General features: G+C 39.8%; 1 protein-coding gene across 1 annotated transcript; it reads left to right on the top strand.

Annotated features, from left to right (window-relative positions):
* Positions 1-170: 170 nt before the first annotated feature.
* On the top strand, positions 171-11,376 carry LOC124134233 (ras-related protein Rap-2b-like). Its single transcript, XM_048381417.1, has 5 exons — positions 171-303; positions 2,013-2,186; positions 3,579-3,767; positions 7,853-8,041; positions 11,339-11,376. The coding sequence occupies exons 1-5, from the start codon at positions 171-173 to the stop codon at positions 11,374-11,376; spliced, it is 723 nt and encodes a 240-aa protein (XP_048237374.1).
* The last annotated feature ends 15,180 nt before the right edge of the window (positions 11,377-26,556 follow it).

The raw sequence follows: 26,556 nt of genomic DNA, 5'->3' as shown, positions 1-26,556 counted from the left end.
GTTTTCGCTTATACAACAACTAGGATGTTATTCACGATCAAAAGAGCCAATCGCGTTACTCTTATTATTGACTGTGTGAATGTCCGCTCGAAAAAAGTCCCGGAATAACATTGTTCATTATAAATATGTCATCAAACACGAATTATGTCACAACGACCTGAAGCTTAACGATGAAAGTGGTATTTATTGGCGCTGCTCGAGCTGGCAAGACGACCATCATACTAAACATGTTGTATGGAATCTGCAATCAGAAATACAAGGCTACGATAGAAGATCACTTTAACTTTTGTGCAAAGCTACCAGGTACGAATTCAACTTTAAACTTATCTATGCATTTTCTTCGAGCGTGATTTTAATTTGTTTATTTTTTATATTTGGCAGTGCGGTTTATATTAAACAGGAGAAGGTAACATAGCGACTATTGGTGGCCTACAAGGAAGGTTAAATAGTAAAGTTATGGATAACCTTCACATATTGGGCCAACGTTTGCAATCTGTGTCAATCTCATTAAAAGCAGATCTTATGTATCGCTACCGCCAAACAAAGATCTGAAGACATCCCATTACAGGTCACGTCAGAACGACCTTTCATCCGAACAATCAGAGCGTCGTTTACCAGATAAGGAAAGTGACACTCGGAATTTGTTTTCTAATCATGCAACCTCGTAGGGGTATTCCAACGACAGTTACGGTCGATAGGACGGAATTCATTCAATCTAGTCCATCTATAACCTATTCCAAAATGTTCCTTTGCAGTTTTCAAATTTTCAATCGAGAATTTGTCACTTTATATTTCGAAGTGTAGTCGCCAGTTTGAAACTAGTGCCGCAACGCATGATAAAGCGGCCTTCTGATTAGCTAATGTCGACTTCTTGTCAGTCAATCCATTGGTCGGTTAAAGTTCGCGAAAGGTCTGTCTGACGTGACCCGTAATGGGATGTCCTCAGATTTTTGTTTAGCGGTAGTGAGAACTAAGAAGTGATTTTAATGAGTTTGGGTCTGTATTTTCAAACGATCTTAGTTTCAATAAATCTCAACAACATATGTTCAACATGGAGATTGAAATATCGGTGAGTTTCACTTTCATATCATGGTTGTCATTATTAATATGCATCTATTTAAATTACTTTCCGTACAACCCTACACATATTCTACATCATATATTGGATAGTATTTTCGCATATGACGATGACATAACGTTCCTTTCAAACCCGGTAGCGACACATATATTCCTCTCGCATTTTAGAATCAAATGAAAATTGTCTTTGTCACTGATTCAAATGATCAAGAATCAATCGCACGAAATAAATCTGGTGTTGAAACAAACGCTCCGCTTTGAAAATGTAAATAAAAGCGACAAAAGTAATTCCACAATAATAAGAATTCTCTATTAAAAGGTAGGTCCATTGTACGATTCCGACTATATCATAAGCATGTCTTTATGAACCACTATCAAATAGTGATGAAACAATGTGTTCGCGGAAAGGTTAGTGAGTGTACCCTGACCCACCGGTGGCAACCGTCACAAACACATGCAAAGGCAAGTCAATAGTTCACTTGAAAAAAAATGGGAACATATGATATACTTCAAAATGGGGAATTGCACGGGACAATATTTATGTCACCGATGTGCCAAATTTTGAAATATCCACATGTCTTCCATCAAACATTTTGAGGGCTTTACCGAGGCCGTGAATGTTGTTACCCTGATGAAAAGTATTTTGCACTTTTATTATGGTTCACATAATTCACCTACAAATTATGTCAATGAAACAACAATAACAAATGCAAAACGTTATGTTCAGATGGAGAGAGTCTAGTGTTAGACATTGTCGATACGGCTGGGACCAATGTGTTTCCAGTGACAATATACAAGTCACAATACGCAAAATTATTCTTTTATCTAATGTAGTTGTACACGGATAAATTCAATAAACTTTTAAGAACTACGTGTGCGTATCATGTTTTGTGATTATCTTTAAAGTAATGTGCAATGAATGAACTGTTTTCCAGATGGAAAGATTCAGGTGTTAGACATAGTTGATAAGTCTGGGACCGATGAATTTCCAGTGATGAGAGACCTGAGAATTCGCCAAGGAGAGGTCTTCGTCGTGGTGTATGCAGTAGACAGTCGGGAATCCTTCCAATATGCGGTCAGAATGTGCCAGAAAATCAAGGCAGTAAAAGGTGAGTCAAAATATATGTCCGTTCTATGCTTTCTATGATAGAGTCGAAATCGTACAATTGACTCAGCTTTTGAGATATCTTGTTATTAGTTTATTTCCGCGACCTACATCTTTCTCTTAAAACAGACACAAACTCTAACATGAAAAAACAAAATGGAGAACTGTGGGGATTGCAAACACAAAAGGATGTCATTTATTGCTGACTACTTAACGGGTTATTCTGATGGATCAGACGATTCGAAACAACTGATTTCATATAACTTTACCGAGACATTATGACTGACCTATATCTAGGCTTTTCAGACACGTTGAGGCAGGATAGTTAGTTAACAGGGAGTATCCACTTCACTTATTAATGCGCTTAGGCAAACTGTCAGTTTAATACAAGACAGAGCACATATCACCTGGTCAGACACTGCACCAAAGTGTAAAGGCAGCAGTTCGCCTTTAGGTCAGGAGTAAATGTATATGCAATTGTTGTATATACTTGTGGGGCATCTTATGGTCACGCGATTCACCATCCTCACCAGGGAAATATCCGTTAGATGTTAAGCAGAGTTGCGTCCCCAGTTGTACCAGGATCTGTTTATCGTGGTTTGGAATTTTATCATTCATTTATGATCCTGGATTTGCCAGCATCAAATTCGTACTCGTGGATTTCACAAAGCTTATAAACGTCACTTACAGACGTTCCCGTAAATAGAAGAAGTGGCAACTGACTTCCTTATGATTGCTATTTCTGTTACATTGTGTCACGTTGGCTGGATAAGTTCATTAACAGCAAGATATATTTGGAGACTTGAGACACCGCAATTTATTTAAGAGGTGCGACTCCCATTTAAATATATGATATGTTTAGTTGCTACTGAGACTCAACACATGCTCATACATTGTCACACATTCTTAGGCATGTATATTTCATCATATTTTGTTTAAATCAAAATGATCATAGTGTGATTTTGTTATTTCTCAAAGGTTATATATCAAGATATATTTACGAGAATATATTTGAATATCAAAGCTGACATAAAATTTCGTCAAGTGGCTGTTTTTGGTGACATTTTAAACTACATTGTTACCATGACGTCACAATCAAATGACATCAATAATGGCCCTGCTGCTGAAGTTGTTAGCAGTACCTTTTACACTAAGACACTGCTTATTACCCCCTACAAACTGTAAAAGCTGGAAGAATGATGTTGGATGATAAATAAAATCTCACCCTCGTGTCTTTTGATACCAAATATATCAACACTCGTTGATAAAAGTGGTTGTTTTTAGTGACATTTTAAACTGCAGATCCAAGTGACTTACAGCGTCGCGGACTATTTCTAACTTTTCAGTTCAGGAAACCAAAGGGCATGAATCATTAGTTGTTCCGTTTCATTTTCAGACAATGAAAGAGCTCCAATTATACTGGTTGGAAATAAAACAGACATGAGTTCTGAAAGATCGGTGACGTACGAGGAAGGGTATCAGTTCCTTCTCTCCTGGAAGACATGCTTCTTTATTGAAACCAGTGCAAGATTGGGCGACCATATAGAACGGATGCTGCATCTCCTCATTGTGAGAGGGGACCCCAGTCAGGATAATTATGATATGAGAAATCGTCCTTCTTTTTTAGATCAGGAGAATTATGTACATGACCGGAGTGTATCAACAGTGAGCAATTCTGACCATAATTTACAAAATTTGCGTTTCACTAGAAAGAGAAAGAAAACGAGTGAGTGAGTGAGTATGGTTTTACGCCGCTTTTAGCAATATTCCAGCAATATCACGGCGGGGGACACCAGAAATGGGCTTCACACATTGTACCCATGTCGGGAATCGAACCCGGGCCTTCGGCGTGGCGAGCGAACGCTTTAACCACTAGGCTACCCGACCGCCCAGAAAGAAAACGAAGAGGCGATGCTTTGTCATGTGATCTACGCAATGTATCTTGCCTAGAGCCTAGACTCATACTGACAGCCTACATCAATCTATGATTTTAACTTAGTATACATTTACAAATCTTCACAATCACTTTTAATGATAGGCCATTTGACTAATGATGATTAACGCTTATAATCGCCACAGGTTCATTAACAACTTCTGCAAATGTGTAAAGATGCGCTCTCAAGGTGACAAACTTACTAAGGTCAGTTCTTAACTGAGCTTTCTCATCTAATAATGCTCTTATTTGATTATATTTACTGTGATCAAACTGCAAAAGATGTCACCGTGAGCATACATACGCTCATGTCACTCCTCTCCATTTGGGGAATTACTTCATTTCGCGATATAGTTGGTTGGTGTATGGTTGTCAGTATAAACAAGACGTCACGCGTACTAAATAGAATTGTGTATAGACCTCGATTTTTCGAAGTATAGAATAGTGATATAAAAAAGTATATGAACTGACTTTCACTTTGTGGGAGTTCATTCGTAGAGTGATAGCCAAACATTGTATGAGCGTCGTTGTAAGATCTGACGTCTATATAGTTCAAGCTATTTAATTTGTTGGTTTATTGTATGTTTTTCCCGTGGCATTTGAATAGCTAATCAAGCTAACTTTTAAGCGTTAAACTTTCATTAAACTGAATATATAGGCCGCGCCTACCAACGGACTACTATTTCCTGATTGGCTAATCATAGAGTGGGCGGTGCTTGTGTTTCATTATTGCACTGGACAATGTCACTGACTTCGTATCATTGTCTACAGCTTTTCTGTGTTACTCATTAAATAAACAGTATATATGTGAAGTTATTATTGTTGACTTATTTATATATAAGAATAAGGTGTTTGCACCTACATACATGTTGTTATTAACTAAACACTAATGTGCCCACCTTGCGTAAATCCGCGTAGAAATTCGCAAAGTGTGCTCATCGGTTCCTACGTTTGTAACTCCATAAGCAGAAAACCTATCCAGGTAAAGTGGCTGCATGGCAACCCCACACCCACCCAGCCCAAAAGAACATCTCGGCCAACACCATGCTGCAATATACGTGCTGAGGAGTCTGATTGTTCTCGCCAGGAAGTATTTTACAGCTGCTTCTTGTACTTGTGATGATGACACAGCAGGATGTTGCTAAAGACAGTCAACCATCATTTTGGCACCCGGTTTTTCACAATTATTTCCCAAAAAACTCACTATCACGTGACAAAGTTTGGTTATTGTCGAATAATAATCATTTACCTAACTAAAAATACCAACACCTATCAGGTAGTTTAAATCATATTTCATTTTAAAACTCATTTTATTTATTTACCTGTCTTTGAGACAATCCCTCATCATCGGAGTACAAAATGGCGAGTGAGTGAGTGAGTGAGTGAGTGAGTGAGTGAGTGGGTGAGTGAGGTTTTACGCCGCTTTTAGCACTATTCCAGCAATATCACGGCGGGGGACACCAGAAAATGGGCTTCACACATTGTACCCATGTGGGGAATCGAACCCGGGTCTTCGGCGCGAAGAGCGCCCCAAAGGGTACATATTCCTAGTTAGGTCAATGATAATTTTTGATAAAATAAGATAGCTCCGCGATAAATCGCAAAGAACAATGAAGAACGAAGCGTGGTTTATTTAACGATAAAACATTGCTCTATCATGACGTCTTTCTGGAGATTTGAAAATGCGCTGGCAACTTGATCAATCGTAATTTTAACGACGTTGTTTTTGAGAGTGGAGTGTCTTGTGAGTTGATCCCCATAGATGTAGCAGGGCAACGAAGATAAACGCGATGGCCAGACGATCGCATCCAAAACCGGGAGAGATATGACAATTGTTATTGGGAGAACAGGTAATCGAGGTGATGAATGTGAGAAAATTCAGGAAATAACCACCTGTGCATAAAATGGACTTCGGATTCCATTGCGGGAGTATTCATTATTTAAATGGGGTTAATATTATTAAAGCTTGTACATTTTATCAAAATCCTTAGAGATATCTTAATGTTGACATCACATATAAGAAATAAACGACCAGTTGGAGTTGGTTTTCGTACAATAAAACAATGCAGGGAGAATACACCATGTGGGGCGCGTAAATAACAAACTGTCGTCACGTGAATGTGTGTTTTATGGAAAACGATTGTAAAAAAATACCAAAATGATGGTTGACGGACTATTAATGACAATGTAGTTAAATGCCAATTTTTCAGTAGCACACATAATGAGGAGCCAAACAGGTAGGACAAATTATCTCATTCCAGCATTTTCAGCAGCAGACTTGTGAATTGAATTGGAGAAAGCGATATCTCCCTTGGGAGTCAGTTTTGGATGATAGACAGACATATACGCACATGTGTAACCAAGAAGATAAAACAAACATTATTCAGTTAGTCAATGTCTACATTATCATGTATACCATTATGACTGCGTCGACTTAATACCCCTTGTTCCTTGAAAACAATGACAAATGTTTAAGGAAGTCATTGTTATGAAAACAAATGACTAGTTTTATTTTCAAAATATGTTTGTTTTCTACTTAAATTTTACAGAAATATTTAAACTGAAATGGGTCATATTGGCATCCTGATTCTGAAGGCAACACATGCAAATTACAATTTGTTTTATCTTATTGGTAACACATATGCGTATATGTCTGTTTATCATCCAAAAGTTAACAGTGAGTATCCATCCGACTTATCAATGCGCTTAGGTAGATTGTCAGTTTAATACAAGACAGAGCACATATCACCTGGTCAGACACTGCACCAAAGTGTAAAGGCAGCAGTTCGCCTTTAGGTCAGGAGTAAATGTATATGCAATTGTTGTATATACTTGTGGGGCATCTTATGGTCATGCGATTCACCATCCTCACCAGGGACATATCCGTTAGATGTTAAGCAGAGTTGCGTCCCCAGTTGTACCAGGATCCGCTTATCGTGGTTTGGAATTTTATTATTCAATTATGATTCTGGATTTGCCAGCATCAAATTCGTACTCGTGGATTTCACAAAGCTTATAAACGTCACTTACAGACGTTCCCGTAAATAGAAGAAGTGGCAACTGACTTCCTTATGATTGCTATTTCTGTTACATTGTGTCACGTTGGCTGGATAAGTTCATTAACAGCAAGATATATTTTGAGACTTGAGACACCGCAATTTATTTAAGAGGTGCGACTCCCATTTCAATATATGATATGTTTAGTTGCTACTGAGACTCAACACATGCTCATACATTGTCACACATTCTTAGGCATGTATATTTCATCATATTTTGTTTAAATCATAATGATCATAGTGTGATTTTGTTATTTCTCAAAGGTTATATATCAAGATATATTTACGAGAATATATTTGAATATCAAAGCTGACATAAAATTTCGTCAAGTGGCTGTTTTTGGTGACATTTTAAACTACATTGTTACCATGACGTCACAATCAAATGACATCAATAATGGCCCTGCTACTGAAATTGTTAGCGTACTATTTACACTAAAGACACTGCTTATTACCCCCTACAAACTGTAAAACCTGGAAGAATGATGTTGGATGATAAATAAAATCTCACCCTCGTGTCTTTTGATACCAAATATATCAACACTCGTTGATAAAAGTGGTTGTTTTAAGTGTCATTTTAAACTGCAGATCCAAGTGACTTACAGCGTAGCGGACTATTTCTAACTTTTCAGTTCAGGAAACCAAAGGGCATGAATCATTGTGGTTCCGTTTCATTTTCAGACAATGAAAGAGCTCCAATTATACTGGTTGGAAATAAAACAGACATGAGTTCTGAAAGATCGGTGACGTACGAGGAAGGGTATCAGTTCCTTCTCTCCTGGAAGACATGCTTCTTTATTGAAACCAGTGCAAGATTGGGCGACCATATAGAACGGATGCTGCACCTCCTCATTGTGAGAGGGGACCCCAGTCAGGATAATTATGATATGAGAAATCGTCCTTCTTTTTTAGATCAGGAGAATTATGTACATGACCGGAGTGTGTCAATAGTGAGCAATTCTGACCATAATTTACAAAATTTGCGTTTCACTAGAAAGAGAAAGAAAACGAAGAGGCGATGCTCTGTCATGTGATCTACGCGATGTCCTATCTTGCCTGCGAATGATTTAAAACAACATTAAACGAATCTACTGCAAACTACAATTAAGTATGCAATAAATGGTATGTTTTAATGTAACGTTTTAACGATATACGGCTTTTCCATTGGACGAGAGGTCGGTCACATGACTGCGAAACTAAAGTTCGTAACTGTATGAACGACAGATTTGGACGTTTTTCACGAGACTGTATTCTTGAAATGACGTAAACACTGACGGACCACTTTCACATTCTTGGAGAAACCCCTGGAAATTCTCCAGTACGAATAAATACAAAATTCTTGTTTCTGATCATTTAGAACCTTTAATCTTGAACTTAGCGTTTAAGCATACATTGGGATAGGTCAGTGAGTTTGATTGCATGCCCGATAAGTTATATCCTAGTGAATGAAACGAAGAAACGAACAATGTCATTCAAACTATCATAGTATCGACTCGATCCGATCCTAGACTCATACTGACAGCCTACATCAATCTATGATTTTAACTAAGTATACATTTACAAATCTTTACGATCACTTTATATGATAGGCCATTTGAGTAATGATGATTAACGCTTATAATCGCCACAGGTTCATTAACAACTTCTGTAAATGTGTTACGAGTCGCTCTCAAGGTGACAAACTTACTAAGGTCAGTTCTTAACTGAGCTTTCTCATCTAATAATGCTCTTATTTGAATATATTTGCTGTGATCAAACTACAAAAGATGTCATCGTGAGCATACATACGCTCATGTCACTCCTCTCCTTTTGGGGAATTACTTCATTTCGCGATATAGTTGGTTGGTGTATGGTTGTCAGTATAAACCCGACGTCACACGTACTAAATATAATTGTGTATAGATCTCGATTTTTCTAAGTATAAAATAGTGATATAAAAAAGTATATGAACTGACTTTCACTTTGTGGTAGTTCATTCGTAGAGTGATAGCTAAACATTGTAAAAACGTCACTTACAGACGTTCCTGAAGAAGAGGCAACTGACTTATGATTTTTGTTTCTGTTACATTGTGTTAGGTTGGCTGAATAAGTTAATTGACAGCAAGATATATTTTAAGTTAACTTGACGGAAGGTGAAGTGAGCTTGAGACTTGCCATTCTGTCCGCATGAAACCTCACATGCTTGTTTTCACCATGACGACACGGCAATTTATTTAAGAGGTGCGGCTCCCATTTAAATATATGATATGTTTAGTTGCTACTGACACTCAACACATGCTCATACATTGTCACACATTCTAAAGCATGTATATTTTATCATATTTTGTTTAAATCATAATGATCATAGTGTGATTTTGTTATTTCTCAAAGGTTATATATCAAGATATATTTACTAAATTATATTTGAATATCAAAGCTGACATAAAATTTCGTCAAGTGGTTGTTTTTGGTGACATTTTAAACTACATTGTTACCATGACGTCACAATCAAATGACATCATTAATGGCCCTACTGCTGTTAGCAGTACTTTTTACACTAAAGACACTGCTTATTACCCCCTACAAACTGAAAAAGCTGGAAGAATGATGTTGGGTGATAAATAAAATCTCACACTCGTGTCTTTTGATATCAAATATATCAACACTCTATGATAAAAGTGGAAAAACACCTCGGCAAGTTTTTATCCACTTTTATCAACTCGTGTTAATATATTTGATATCAGAAGACACTCGGACGAGATTCTCTATAGATAGGTATGCCGCAAAACTTCTGTGTGCGGTCATGATCCACTGGATCAAAGTTGTGTTCGTTAGTTGGTCAAGGATTCGCTTATTGTCCCATATCCAATTATAACTCCTCTCCTTAAAAGCCGACACGCCCTGTTGTAACTGAAATACGAGGGTTGGCTTAAGGGTTCTGAGCCTAACTGTGGTGGACTGTTGATGTAGTTTGTGGCTAATTATTTTTCAACATGATCCACACATTTCTGCTAGCGATGCTGGAGTGTCTGGAAGCCACTGGTGTCATCATGATGTGCACCTTGCTTGCCAGACAGTTCTTTCTTCAAGTTTGGGAAGAGGTGGAAATCTCACGATGCTAAATCTTGTATATACGGAAGACCTTCAATGAGTTCAAAGCAACAGTGATACAATGCTCCAACTATTGGTATCGCGAGCATTTAACAACAGAAAATACCAAGAAAAATGGTATACAAATAACATATGCATTACAAACTTTTCTAGGTTTACAATTTTCTGCACAGCAATTACAATGACAGTGGACAATTGAATGGCAGTACAAAATTCAATGATATTGGGGAGGAAGACAATTGCATAAAAATATCTTTCACGTTGGTATACATGTGCATGTAGGCAGAGTGTAATTAAAAGTCACAAAACCCTTTCCATATTCAATAGAAAGAGTCGATTGTACGATTCCGACTATATTAAGTATAATGTTATGTGGGTTAACTTGAATCACAGGCTACTCTTGTATCTATAGAAAATAGATTCACTGACTGGGATCATTCTAGTTTAATCCTCCTCATTGGAACACGCGGCATTTTGTACAAGGAGATAACTCTACGTGGCATACAGATCTCAATATAGTGAAGTACTCATACAATCTGGCAGATTTGCCACAAATTCGACATATCCCTTCTCAAAAAATGAACGTTAGACGTTACAGTTCTACACATAGAAAAGCTCCATTAAATGTTCGTCAACATAAATACACACTGCAGTGAAATAAAACAGTAAGCACATTTGCTTGAAATCCACACTTTCTGGATTGACAATAAAATCAATGGAAATTTAACCATTCACTCACATGAACTCAGCCACGTTAACCAAAACAATTTAACTGAATAAATGTCAAATGTTTATAGGTCTAGCATGACCTCAGGTTTCACAGATCGACCACTCCTGGTGATGTATGTTTAGTTCTGTGATGGACTTGAAATCACACTCGGACTTGCTGTCTTGATTGGTGTGCTGGTTACATTCTGATCACAGCTCAGTTTGATTGACAGCAGGTGTGAGTTTGTCACTGGTTGATAACAAGTGTCGACGATTACGACGATATTGAGCACCATCGTTGGTCTGAACGATGCATGACCTATCCTGGTCATGTTGGCTTTTGCTGATCACTGTGGCTGGTTTCCACAGGGTTTCTGTTGGAAGTCGAACTCGCACTGGCTCGTTGATATTGAGTTTTGAGATTTGTTTCGCGGACTTGTCATAGTTCTGTTTCTGTTGAAGTTTTGATTGAGCAATCTGTTTCTGTACGATTTCAGGATCAACAGTTTTAGGTTTCATTTGTTCATACGTCACAAGAAGTGTTGAACGAAGATGACGTCCCATTAACATGTGGGAAGGCGAGCATGTCCGATGGGAGTGTTGTACTCCAACAAGCTGAGTCTTGGATCTCTGTTTTCAGCTGGTACTTCGTCGAACAGACGTTTGGCTATCTGCACACATTTCTCAGCCAAACCATTTCTCTGCGGGTAGTGAGGACTAGACGTTGAATGTTTGAATCCCCAACACTTTGTGAAGTTGACAAAATTCCTCTGCCGTGTATTGAGAGCCATTATCTGATATCACTTCCTGAGGCACTCCATGTCTTGTTAATATGGATTTGAGCCTGTCGATCACTGTCACGCTCTTTGTACTGGCAAGCTTCTCCACTTCTAACCATTTACTGTAGTAGTTGACAACCACTAAGTAGCCTTTACCTTGAAACTGGAACAAATCAGTCGCCACAATTTGCTATGGATATGATGGAATCGGTCGTGGAACAAGTGGTTCTTTCTGGTTGGAAACACGTCTTTCCTGACATATGCGACATTTACCGACTTCAGCGTTAATGTCGGAATTCATTCCAGGCCAGAATAGTACAGATCTTGCTCTGCTCCTGCACTTATCGATACCCAGGTGGCTTGAAGGAATACACTGGAGCATTTTCACTTTCATCCTATTGGCGCCAATAAATACCACTTTCATCGTTAAGCTTCAGGGTGTTGAGTCATTGTTCGTGTTTGATGACATATTTATAATGAACAATGTTATTCCGGGACTTCTTTCGAGCGGACATTCACACAGTCAATAATAAGAGTAACGCGATTAGCTCTTTTGATCGTGAATAATAGCCGAGTTGTTGCATCAGCGAAAACACGGTGTGAACACATGGCGGACAAAAACTTACTTGTAACTCACACACTGTCTTACATGTATGAATAACATCCTTGCTTCTATTTAGAGCCTATGATCATTTCTGTACCTCACCCTGTCCATTTATCTGTCCGTCCATTCAGTTAGCATAGTAAATGCTTCTTTAACAAAACTTCTGAACATTTCAGCATCACCTTTGCGGAACATTCTTGATGCCTCTAGCTATATTAAGATAGAGTTTTCAGTTTTGAATATTGAAAATGGCCGGCACTGCAAAAAAGTGTTGCTGGTCAAGCAGTTTTTTTCGTTGACAATATCATACAGTTTTAATGTTTGAGGAGACAGGAGGATGTTTGTGATATCTTTTTCAAGTTCATATATATTTCATTTTAGATGTTCAGCGTATTAAATGAAAAGCATTCAGTCCTGGTATGATGGTATCCTTACATTTCATCTTCATATTCCCAGTTTATTTCAAGCCTAGTGGTTGAAGCGTTCGATTCATCACATCAGTACAATGTGTGAAGCCCATTGCTTGGTGTCACCCATCATGATATTGTTGGAATTTTGCTCATAAAGTGGCAAAACACCATACTCACTCTTACAAAAAAATGAAAGTCATTGGCTATGTGCTCTATAATTCTCTATATAATACAGGAGGATGTTTGTGATATCTTTCTCTATAACCTTATTCCGGTAACAAGAAGGTAAGGTAAAGGTGAATTTGAAAATAACATTCAAAATGGCGTACATTTGAGTGATTAGCGAAGAATGAGCATCATGGAAGAAACAACCGATCTTCCTCTTCATTATGTGATACTCAAGTTACACTGAAACAACGCAACAATAGCTGTGAATACTGAAACAACGCAACAATGGCAGTGAGCTCTAAAACAACGAAACAATGGTAGTGAACACTGAAACAACGCAACAATAGAAATGAACACTGAAACAACGAAACAATAGCAGTGAACACTGAATCAACGAAAGAATAGCAGTGAACACTGAAACAACAAAACAATAGCAGTGAACACTGAAACAAGGAAACAATAGCAGTGAACACTGAAACAACGAAACAATAGCAGTGAACACTGCAACAACGAAACAATAGCAGTGAACACTGAAATAACGAAAGAATAGCAGTGAACACTAAAATGACGAAACAATAGCAGTGAACACTGAAACAACGAAACAATAGTAGTGAACACTGAAACAACGAAACAATAGTTGTGAACATTGAAACAACGAAACAATAGTAGTGAAGACTGAAACAACAACCAATAGTAGTGAACACTAAAACAACGCAACGATAGCAATGAACACTGAAACAACGCAACAATAGCAATGAACACTGAAACAACGAAACAATAGTAGTGAAGACTGAAACAACGAAACAATGGTAGGGAATACTGAAACAAGGTAACAATAGCAGTGAATACTGAGGCAAGGAAACAATAGCAGTGAACACTGAAACAAGGAAACAATAGTAGTGAAGACTGAAACAACGAAACAATGGTAGGGAATACTGAAACAAGGAAACAATAGCAGTGAATACTGAGGCAAGGAAACAATAGCAGTAAACACTGAAACAACGAAAGAATAGCAGTGAACACTGAAACAACGAAACAATTGTAGTGAACGCTGAAACAACAAGAGTAGTGAAGACTGAAACAATGTACCCTGTGTGAGCCTATGTACAGGCTTACACACATAGTATATCACACCAGTTAGCCCTCGAGATCGGTTGACAACTTACTGCAGCATGTAATATTCCCAGTACATCTTATATCACGTCCAACAAGTCCCATCTTTTAACGTCTTCTGTTATGACGCAGCCGGGGATCAAACCACCGACCTTCCGCTCTCCGGGCAGACACACTTTATAATAGACAATTTCACACAGACGAGAACCAGAGAATAAAACAAGTCGATGAAGCATTGAATGCATGTGCAAAAAAAACCTGATGCGAACTATCTGCCCAGATTAGAAAGCCTCAGGCAATATTCTTAGGTCCAACTGGGTAACTATCACAGAGGAGATGTGTCTGTTGTTGCTTGAGTTGTGATAAGAAGTTTAAGATCAAGACGCTAAAAAATGAATCATTAATGCGTCTCTACCTGGTGCGACGTAGCCTGCGGTCATCGATGTTGTTGATACTGGCATTGGACAATGGGGGAATGCTCAGCTTGGTGAAACCAAGGAGATATGGGTTATTGTCAGATAGTCAATCAGTTCATTGATTATGAGACCAAAAGCTTACTTCACCTGATTTGTGAAACCGTAGATACTACACATTCTGTAACTCCGTACTACTCATATGCTAGTAAAGTGTTTCACAGTATGTTAATGGAAGGATGGAAAAATTCACGTTTTGCTTCCAGTAATAATTGTATGTATTTCTTAGAAATAAAAAACACATAACTGAATTCGGAAATTAGTTGTAAATGCTGAATGATAACACGATTCCAAGTCAATACATGCTGCATGAGGCTTGACTGTCCAGGACACCAACAAGGCTTATAGCTATAGATGTCACAGATGCATCCTAGGTTCATCTGCATCCGCAGTTCGTTTATAATGATAGTACAGCACCATAGACAAAGGTTCAAACACTGACATGAAGCAATCAATCCAAATGTGTAATTGAAGTAAGAGAAGAGCAGAATCAATCAGGCTATGAAAGGGGAAGTAGCAAGTGTAGGTGGCCTGGCTATTGCCACAGCTAGCATGGACTATATATATAGCACACAGTAGGCGGCGTGAGCAGGCTGTGTTGTTGGTTGTCTTACATGAGTCAGAGGCTGCTCCATGCACACATGTATGCTGCTGTTTGCGAAGGGAACATTTGATTTGAAACATGAATATGTCTCCACTGACCTATTAATATTTTGTTTATTAGTTTTTTACAGCACTTTAAAGCAACGAATATATGGACTCATTATTTTTTTTATTTTTAAGAGATGTGTGTGCGGAGGGTGTTTAATGCTGCTTTCATAATTATTCGGTGACATCAGGGCCTCAGGTGACAAGTAGGAGGGGAATAATTGATCAATTGGAGTTACGCATGTTCATGGGCATGGCAGTGAGCACGTTTTATTCGTTTATGTTTCAATAAACCGAAAGCAATTTAGACCACGCTTCGTGGAAAAAGATGATGTGCACCGAGTGTTATGTTCATACGTCCTTATAAACCTCTAATGGCGTCCTCTATTGTTTTACGGGGCCTTCATTTGGCAGTAAAACCTCTCAGCAGAGACTCCCCCCATAACATCCTTTTGTCACAGGGGTATTCTATAACCTACGTCTGTCTCGTGGATATTCTCCAGAAAGTCCCCCTGTTCCGGGGATATTCTATAGAACGTCTCTCTGTCTCAGGGATATTCTGTACAAAGTCCCTCTGTCTCAGGAATATTCTACAGAAAACCCCTCTGCCGCATGGATATTCTATATAGAAAGTCTCTCTGTCTCAGGAATATTCTATAGAAAGTCTCTCTGTCTCAGGGATATTCTGTGAAAAGTCCCTCTGTCTCATGGATATTCTGCAGAAAGTCTTTCTGTCTCATGGATAGCCTGTAGAAAGTCGCTCTGTCTCAGGGATATTCTACAGAAAGTCCCTCTGTCGCAGGGATATTCTGTAGAAAGTCTTTCTGTCTCATGGATAGCCTGTAGAAAGTTGCTCTGTCTCAGGGATATTCTATGGAAAGCCTCTGTCTCTGGGCTATTCTATAGAAAGTCCCTCTATCTCAGGGATATTTTGCAGAAAGTCCCTCTGTCTCAGGGGTATCCTGTACAAAGTCTCTGTGTCTCAGGGGTCTCAGGGGTCTCAGGGGTATCCTGTACAAAGTCTCTGTGTCTATAGAAAGTCCCTCCGTCTCAGGGATTTTCTATAGAATGTCTTTATGTCTCAGAGTTATTCTATAGAAAGTCCCTCTGCCCCAGGGATATTCTATAGAAAGTCCCTCTGTCTCAGGGATATTGTGTAGAAAGTCCTACTGTCCCAGGGATATTCTACAGAAAGTCTTTCTGTCTCAGGTATATTCTGTAGAAAGCTCCTCTGTTCCAGGGATATTCTATAAAAAGTCCATCTGTCCCAGGGATATTCTATAGAAAACCCCTCTATTTCAGGTATATTCTGTAGAAAGTCTTTCTGTCTCAGGGATGTTCTATAGAATGTCCCTCTGTCCTAGGGATATTCTACAGAAAATCTCTCTGTCCCAGGAATAAACTGTTGAAAGTCTCTCTGTATATGTCCCACGGATATTCTGTGCAAACCCCCTCTATTTCAGGTATATTCTGTAAAAGTCTCTCTGTCTCAGGGATATTCTGTAGAAAGTCTCTGGCTCAGGGACATTCTGTAGAAAGTTACTGTCCCAGTGATGTTCGACTCAGTGTGTTTACATTCTCAACCAAACACCCGGGGGATGTTTTATCTGACTTATTAACTGAATGATAAATCTGAAATTACGTTCAATTCTAAATTGAAATGAAGTGGATAAACGTCAGTACCTTGGTAATGTGGAATGCCTTTCATATCATAGCATCTCCACGAGACCAATGACAATCAGTTCTCGCTTGGAATAAAAGCATGATCACCATTAAAGGCTGAGCAGTTCTGTTTGATGTAGTTGACCAGGAAGAGGACAAATTAACTTTGAATATCACTCCATCCAGATTGAAAACACGTGCTCATGTGTTTACATTGTTTGTAGACAATACTCCTTTGATTTTCACGTGCAAGCGGTACACAACGTTCACTACAGTAGTAACATTACAGCACCACTCTTGTGCAGCTTGTGCATCAACTAGTAATGGATGCTAGTGGTTGCTTCAGAGATCATCAGGGCAGATAATGAAAAAACTATCGAGTATTATGCCGGTACTATCAACATTTGTGTTACCGTAATTAGTTTGGTAATCCACGAGAAAGCGACTCCATACGTGTGTTTACAAGTTAGGCAAATACCATTGGACGTGACCTATGCAAGCTCTTAAGAACTTGACTTCCTTGGGTGATATAAATATCCATTATCGATTTGTGGTTGTGATTCGACACTAAACAGAAAAGGCTCACTGTGACATGGTAGGAGATATTTGCTCTAATTGGACACGTTTGCTACACCAAAATTTCAACAGCACGGATAACAAGTTTGCTATAGCTTTCAACAACATATAAGCCCCGCCAAAACCACCACAAGGAGTAATATGGAGGTGTTATGTTTCAGAGCTGATTATTTGTTAACTTGAAAAACAAACAATATGCTTGTGTGAAAAAAATATTATTCTGGTTGTCACTCATTGGATAATGAATAAACACTCGAAACTACCTTCTCTGACAAATTATCAACTTACCCAGTCGTTTTACACACTAATCGACTATGGACAAAACGATGTTCTTAATGTATATACACTACGGTATAGATGGAAACCTAATCCATTTTACTCCTAAGCAATTTATGCATGTGCAGAGAATAGCCATCACCATCGAATAAACCATTTCCTGTTTGCTTAAATTTTAGCCACTATCAAATAACGGTGTATACCATTTTTGCACGGCCGTTTATTTCTCACAGTTATTCCTCTAACATTGTTTCGTAATGTTTCACGCTGATATAACTTATGAAGCAATATGCATCCTTTATCTACGTTTAACTCCAACCATGCATCCGCCTTACCCCTTTCCTCGACCACAGGGAACCCGTGGAAAAATAAGTGACTAGATCAAAAGTATCTTTGCTCCTCGGAATTTGAGCTTTTCGCCACATGCGAGCTGTCGCGTACATGCACAGACATATCGTTAGTCTCCATGTCAAATTCATTCAGTGTCAGTCAGTCATGTTGTAAACGAATGCCCATGATATGATACACACGTCTATAATCACCTATCGCATACAGCGTCCGCCCGGAGAGCGGAAGGTCCGGGGTTCGAACCCCGGCCGCGTCATACCAAAAGACGTTAAAAGATGGTACTTGTTGTTACCCTGTCTGGCGCTCGGCATTAAGGGGCTAAAACAAGGACTGGTCGGCTCGGAGTTAGTATACTGTGTCTGAGTGGGGTATTCATGCTAAACTGCGGCATTGTATCTGAGTGGGCTAGCACTATAAATCGGCATCAGTCCGGACTAGTACAAGCAGCCACAAACACACACACACACACACACACATGCATGCACGTCGCTATATAAGTGCAATAATCTTGGATGCGACGTTAAACCCAATTTCACCTCACCTCACCTATCGCATACAAAGTCCCCGGGTGAGAAACAACGAGTCCTGCGCAAGAGCGAATGCGTTGTGCCGCTATGGAATACTGTATGTTGAGGATTGTCCTATGCCATTTCAGTGTCCGTGATACCCTGTCCTCTGTAGAGGTCACATTCCTCGTCACTGTATGGTACTCCCAGCAATCTAGTGTACATAAGTGCTCTTTAATATTATCATTCGTGTTATATACGAATATGACTAAGACAAAGAGCTTGAGTAAGCTGCACGGATCAGGCGAACAGAGTCTTTAGTCTCTCCTCTGTATATCTCCCAACATTTGTCGGTCTTCTGCAGCTGTATATCTCCCAACATTTGTCTGTCTTCTGCAGCTGTATATCTCCCAACATTTGTCTGTCTTCTGCAGCTGTATATCTTCCAACATCTGTCGGTCTTCTGCAGCTGTATATCTTCCAACATTTGTCGGTCTTCTGCAGCTGTATATCTCCCAACATTTGTCGGTCTTCTGCAGCTGTATATCTCCCAACATTTGTCGGTCTTCTGCAGCTGTATATCTCCCAACATTTGTCGGTCTTCTGCAGCTGTATATCTCCCAACATTTGTCGGTCTTCTGCAGCTGTATATCTCCCAACATCTGTCGGTCTTCTGCAGCTGTATATCTCCCAACATTTGTCGGTCTTCTGCAGCTGTATATCTTCCAACATTTGTCGGTCTTCTGCAGCTGTATATCTTCCAACATTTGTCGGTCTTCTGCAGCTGTATATCTCCCAACATTTGTCGGTCTTCTGCAGCTGTATATCTCCCAACATTTGTCGGTCTTCTGCAGCTGTATATCTCCCAACATTTGTCGGTCTTCTGCAGCTGTATATCTCCCAACATCTGTCGGTCTTCTGCAGCTGTATATCTCCCAACATTTGTCGGTCTTCTGCAGCTGTATATCTTCCAACATCTGTCGGTCTTCTGCAGCTGTATATCTTCCAACATTTGTCGGTCTTCTGCAGCTGTATATCTCCCAACATTTGTCGGTCTTCTGCAGCTGTATATCTCCCAACATTTGTCGGTCTTCTGCAGCTGTATATCTCCCAACATTTGTCGGTCTTCTGCAGCTGTATATCTCCCAACATCTGTCGGTCTTCTGCAGCTGTATATCTCCCAACATTTGTCGGTCTTCTGCAGCTGTATATCTTCCAACATTTGTCGGTCTTCTGCAGCTGTATATCTTCCAACATTTGTCGGTCTTCTGCAGCTGGGTTCTTTTCATTGACAGGAATAGAGTTCATCAGTTTGCCAAATCGCATCTTTGATTGCGCTATTATATTGTTATGCTAAGGTTTCGGCTATCTATTGAAAACAACAGTCAGTTCCAAACGTATCAGCTTTTTTATCAGAATTCTTTCAACGATTGAAACTATCATACATTCAGGATTGACATGGGACGTTAACTCGTAGCACAAAAGCATATGGTTACTCATTGTACAACGCAGTGTAGTAATGCTCCAGCTTGGAACGTGCTTACTTACTTCAGGTCGCGTAATGTTTCCGGAAAAGGACACACTTAACAGTTGTTGTACAACAATGTTCTTCAAGCAACTGGCACTGTATTGTAGCTTCGTTGCCTGACGTCATGACTTCAGAATGACTTCAGTGGAATGTCGCTGTGCGTTAGAAATTACAGAAAATACGTACATGCCTACATTTTTAGACATTTGCTCAAAATAAACATATAATTCAGATGGTGTTTTTTCCATTGATGTAAGTATCATCCAAATGCCATCTAATGTTAATCAAAGTTAAATTCTACGAAAGATAATACGGTGCTTAATGCCCACACATTGCATTGGGTATACTATTAATATTCCTTGGGACAATCAACTTCCAAAATATACTGCATTCTATTTGGTAAAGTATAAGCTTCCGTATTCGCAATGGAATTACATTCTTTCCATTGAGACAAACATCATCCATATCAACAACTGTCATCCCCACCCCCGCCCCCTCTACCCCAAGATACAAAAATACAAACACACTTGCCGACCCACAGGCATCTCTTGGCCTCTCTCACAACCAATTACAGGACTCAAAAACACCACCCTTACCCTCACCCCCTACATACTTTCCGGTACCAGCCCCCTGCTGGTTATTACTATTCCAGGTTTATACACCACGAGGATTTGGTCAATGCGAGGCTGCTCGTGTCTGCAGTAGACCCCTATCTTATTACTGAACAGAAGTCTAAGTAGATCTCCCGTGAACATTTCTTCTCTGAAGTGACCAACATCACTGTGTTGTTGTGCTTCGCTGTCAGAACCGTGATCATGCACATGTCAAGAGCATGGAGGATAAAAGAGAGCAATTACAAGCATTGCCGAAGCCCAGCCACAGATCGCATAATTGAAGTAAAAAATAAAAAAGCACAAGTGACGTCATGAACAAACAGCTGCATTAAAAACGCACCACAGGCAAAAAGTGAAATGACGTAAAGCCAAATGATATGTTGTGTCAGATTTCCTACAATCTCACTCGGATAACTTAGCTAAACATTAGTAATGACAAATATCATTGGAAAGTAGACAATTTTATTGTATCGTAAAGGAAACAAAAAGGGGTCAAACGTCAACGTCAATATTGGGCGACCGCCTCTGGTTGCAATACATGCCACACAACGCCTCCTCATGGACAAGATCAGACTCTGGATAAAAACCTGTGGTATCTTAAGCCACGTTGCAGGTCAAGTCGAGTTCTCTTATGATGCCGATTTGAGTAGTCCCACACGTGTTCGATGGACGATAGATCGGGAAATAATGCAGGCCGTGGCATAACAGGTACGTTGCTGTGTACCGTGAAGTCCACAGAAGCATGTGTTGGGTGTGCTCTGGCGTTGTCCTGTTGGAGTGCAGGCATACTGACCGAAAAAGGGAAAGATGTCTCATAATGGCCCTCTCTGTCTGTCGGATTTCTTTGTCTGTTGTCACACGTTGTTGTCCTGGAAGTGGTCGGACTCTGGTTCGTCCCGCCTGTCGTGTTTTGAGAATGGTCCTTGGTGCGTTTTGGTGACGACTCTTGAAGGACGTCTACTCTTAAAACCTTTCATCGTGTCTTCAACTCCAAACCATGACGGATTTCTATGTTCTTTTAGAGTATTGCGATATGTTAATTAATTCATGTTTGTGAGTTTTCAAATTGGGTCAGTATTCATAGCTCCGACACAGGAAGCAATGGGTTGATTATCTCTCGTTTTACGTAAAATCTATATTACTCGAGTGTAAATGTCAAATAGCATCAATCGACATTTATATAAAACCTCCTCTTATGTTCAAAGGTGTCACTTTAGAGTTTGAGTTTAGAACATAATTAGTTTTATTATTGACTTTCTCCTAGTCATTACAAGGTGCTGTATGCATGCACTACTCGGTTAAAATATGGCACAAGACTGTGTGGGAGAGTAAAGCTTGGGCTAGTGGAACTTCTAAAGCTTTAAATCCTGGGATTGGGGACGGAATACATCAATTACAATCTTTCTTTTTTTAAATGAGGTCTCTCTGTGATAATGTGTTCTGTGAGTGTTACACTGTCGCCACTTGGAAATCACTGGATTATATGACTCGTTGCCTGGAAACTGTGGATGGGGCTGTAGTAACAGCAGATCGTAGTTGTAATTGTTTGGTACGTGGCACCAGCAGAAGTACGATCAGAACCATGACGCACCAACTGCATCAACTGGTCATGGTTGACACTACTAACTTCAGTTACACCAGAGATGGTCAGATAAAGTGAGAGGATCTGTTTCGGCAGTAGATTAGGCAGTAATCTTAGGTCACATTACTGACTCCGTAGCAGATATCTCGGCAGTAGATTAAGAAGTAATCGTAGGTCACATTACTTACTTAAGTAGCAGCTATTCGGCAGTCGATTAAGAAGTAATCGTAGGTCACATTACTGACTCAAGGAGCAGCTGTCTCGGCAGTAGATTAAGAAGTAATCGTAGGTCACATTACTGACTCAAGTAGCAGCTATCTTGGCAGTAGGTTAAGCAGTAATCCTAGGTCACATAACTGACTCACATAGCAGTTATCTCGGCAGTAGATTAAGCAGTAATCTTAGGTCACATAACTTACTCACATAGCAGCTATCTCGGCAGTAGATTATGAAGTAATCTTAGGTCACATTACTGACTCAAGGAGCAGCTGTCTCGGCAGTAGATTAAGAAGTAATCGTAGGTCACATTACTAACTCAGGTTGCAGCTATCTCGGCAGTAGATTAAGATGTAATCTTAGGTCACATTACTGACTCAAGGAGCAGCTATCTCGGCAGTCGATTAAGAAGTAATCGTAGGTCACATTACTTACTCACATAGCAGCTATCTCGGCAGTAGATTAAGCAGTAATCGTAGGTCACATTACTTACTCAAGTAGCAGCTATCTCGGCAGTCGATTAAGCAGTCATCGTAGGTCACATTATTTATTAAGTAGCAGCTATCTCGGCAGTAGATTAAGATGTAATCGTAGGTAACGTGACGTACTCAAGTAGGAACTTTTTCGGAAGTAGATTAAGAAGTAATCGTAGGTCACATTACTTACTTAAGTAGCAGCAATCTCGGCAGTCGATTAAGAAGTAATCGTAGGTCACATTACTAACTCAGGTTGCAGCTATCTCGGCAGTAGAGTAAGACGTAATATTAGGTCACATTATTGACTCAAGGAGCAGCTATCTCGGCAGTAGATTCAGAAGTAATCGTAGGTCACATTACTGCCTCAGGTTGCAGCCATCTCGGCAGTCGATTAAGAAGTAATCGTAGGTCACATTACTTACTTAAGTAGCAGCTATCTCGGCAGTCGATTAAGAAGTAATCGTAGGTCACATTACTAACTCAGGTTGCAGCTATCTCGGCAGTAGATTATGAAGTAATCTTAGGTCACATTACTGACTCAAGGAGCAGCTGTCTCGGCAGTAGATTAAGAAGTAATCGTAGGTCACATTACAACTCAGGTTGCAGCTATCTCGGCAGTAGATTAAGAAGTAATCGTAGGTACAAACTCAAATATCATATCAAATACCCGACCTCACCATCACACTAACATCTTCAGATTCATCAAAGGAGAAAAAGACGGGTGCACAGCAAGAGCGAGAATCCATTTTGCTAGGAGCAACTGATGAAGGAAAATAAAACCGATGCATCCAGCAGGCCATCTACTTGGGTAGACTCACTTTCAAGAAAAAAAATAATAATTGTTGCTATTATTTTGTTTGTTTGTATGTCACTGTTTTCAGCAACAGGTTATCAAGAAAGCATCAGTCATCTTGTCATCTCTTGTGTTGACGTCTTTTGGGGGACTCAATCAGACTAACACCTTATCAAGGTAAGCACTTTTGAGGTCATTAAATTTATCAAATATACGTCTTGAGATACGTCACTGACCTGAACAAAACCATATTTAGGTCTCCAATCACCCAAATTACCACAAATATTCCAGACAACATAAAATATGCCTGTGTAGAGTGATGAAAATATCCTTACCCGTTAAATTCTGCGTACTTATAACACTAGCGGTCAGATCATTATGCGATGTGTGAATAGATATCGGTGGACTGTTCAAATGACTTTAGCAGCTGCTGTGTTCAATCTGACCGGCATCAACATCTAATCATCCTTATCAAGTATTTGAAACACTATAAAAGTAAAAAGTGTCAAATTAAAGTGTGGACGAGTTGGTGAGTAATGTTTTACGCCGTGTTTAGCAATATTCCAGCAATATCACGCTGGGAGGAGGCATCAGGAATGGGCCTCACACATTGTACCCATGTGGGGAATCGAACCCGGGTCTTCGGCGTGACGAGCGAACACTTTAACCACTAGGCTACCCCACCGCCCTAAAAGTGCGTATGAAAATACCGCATGGTACACAGCGAAAATATGACGGCTGACGAGGACACATGAGGAGTATTGAACACAGGTCTTGGGTAACTGACAACCGTCATCCCCCTGTCAATTTAGAGGCAACCAGAAGGGTTTAAATTAATTTTCGCCATAACAGTAACTAAACATTATATACATTTCAAGATATTATGCACATGCGTCTGTACCTATATATGCATTTGCATTTGAGCAACCTCCCTTGCGTGAGCATGGGAGGGTGACAAGAATGCATATATTTGGCAGTATCTGAAGGTCGGATGTCGAAGCTATGAGGTTGTTGACAGCTATATACAGCTTATACAAGCTATTGACACCGGTAATATGTTGATATTCGCATTCCGGGCGACTATGATATCAACACAAGCCCCTGACATGGACTTGTTAGAAATCAGTGCCAGTGAGGCGCTGGAGCTCTTTGTTTAGATTGAGTGTAGGCGTGTGGCGAGGGGCCGCGACATGATATAGACGTTCTGCAGACCATGTGACCAGAGAACAGCGTTCTGATAATAAACACCAGGATTCCAATGATACGCGAAGCCTTAATTTATGACTAAAGCAAATAATCAATAAGGGCATTTTGGACATTGTGCATTCGGTTATTCTTAGCACTGACATTATCTCTGGATTATCAACAGGATTCGATGGATCTGCTGAGATAGGTCATAACATGTATACAGTTCCGCGCAAGTCTGGGTGTAAGGGTTTTTACTGTTGAGAGAGAGAGAGAGAGAGAGAGAGAGAGAGAGAGAGAGAGAGAGAGAGAGAGAGAGAGAGAGAGAGAGCACTACATCAATTGCAACCTTTTTTAAAATGAGGTTTCTCTGTGATCATGTGATCTGTGTGTATTACACTGTCGTCTCTTGGAAATCACCAGATCATATGATTAGCTTGCCGGAAACTGTGGATGGGGCTGTAGTAACAGCAGATCGTAGTTGTAATTGTTTGGTACGTGGCACCAGCAGAAGTACGATCAGAACCATGACGCACCAACTGCATCAACTGGTCATGGTTGACACTACTAACTTCAGAGATGGTCAGACAAAGGGAGACACACAGAGAGTCAAACATACACACACAGAGACAGACAGACAGACGAACACACACACACACACACACACACACACCCTGACCGAGAGTCATCTTGGTGGTGAGACAGAAATACCTTTAGTGTCCTGTACGTCCCACTACGTTACACACACACACACACACACACACACACACACACACTGACCGAGAGTCATCTTGGTGGTGAGACAGAAATACCTATAGTGTCCTGTATGTCCCACTGCGTTACTCTGTCTGATGCAGCACCTCATGTAGCAGCTTACCCTCGTGTGGGGAACCATCAGAGTTAATATCCACAACGGGTTATGATAAGATGGTATCTTGCAGAATAATTGTTCTTCAAGCGTCCCTTTCATCTTCGTCACATCTCTCCACTTGAACGCCACCACCAAGTATGTTTTGCAGCTTATAACCAAAACGTTCATATGAACCCTGTTTTTTTATAAATAAACCTGTCCATTTCTGTCACGTTTTCTTCCATCCGATCATTTTTTATGCTTATAAATATCAAATATTTATAGAACACACAAGTGCCCTCAATCACATTTCGAATACAGACACTTTCTATTAATATAGGTACACTTATAAAGACCTATAAAGACGTTACACAAGTGACTTAATTAAACTTTATTCCATCTGAATCAATAGCGGTTAGTTGATTGGGACCATACGATCCGCAGCAGTAGTGAAACTACTGCCCACATAGAAATGTTTATTTGCAATATTTGTAATTATTTCTCACTGGCTGCAACTGGATTTTTAAACATGCACAGAGTTGGTTATAGAAGTAGAGTTCCAACGGTTTTTCTCTTGGTTTGTCGTGGATTTCCTCGAATTTGTAGCGTCTTAACCTGCTTTCCTACACTATTAAATTGACACGCCGTTATATTACTGACATACTGTTCTGTAGCGTTAAACCGACCTTACTCACCAACTCACAACTCAGCTTACCTCTTGAGTGATTGACAGAGAAGGCTTCAGGAAGGTACCCAAGCTGGGTATCTGACGAGGGTCTT

The sequence above is a fragment of the Haliotis rufescens genome, unplaced genomic scaffold (genome assembly GCF_023055435.1).
Source record: "Haliotis rufescens isolate VD_foot unplaced genomic scaffold, xgHalRufe1.0.p SCAF_1, whole genome shotgun sequence".
Taxonomy (NCBI): domain Eukaryota; kingdom Metazoa; phylum Mollusca; class Gastropoda; order Lepetellida; family Haliotidae; genus Haliotis; species Haliotis rufescens.
The sequence above is the reverse complement of the archived record's forward strand: the minus strand, read 5'-3'. Positions and strand labels throughout refer to the sequence as shown.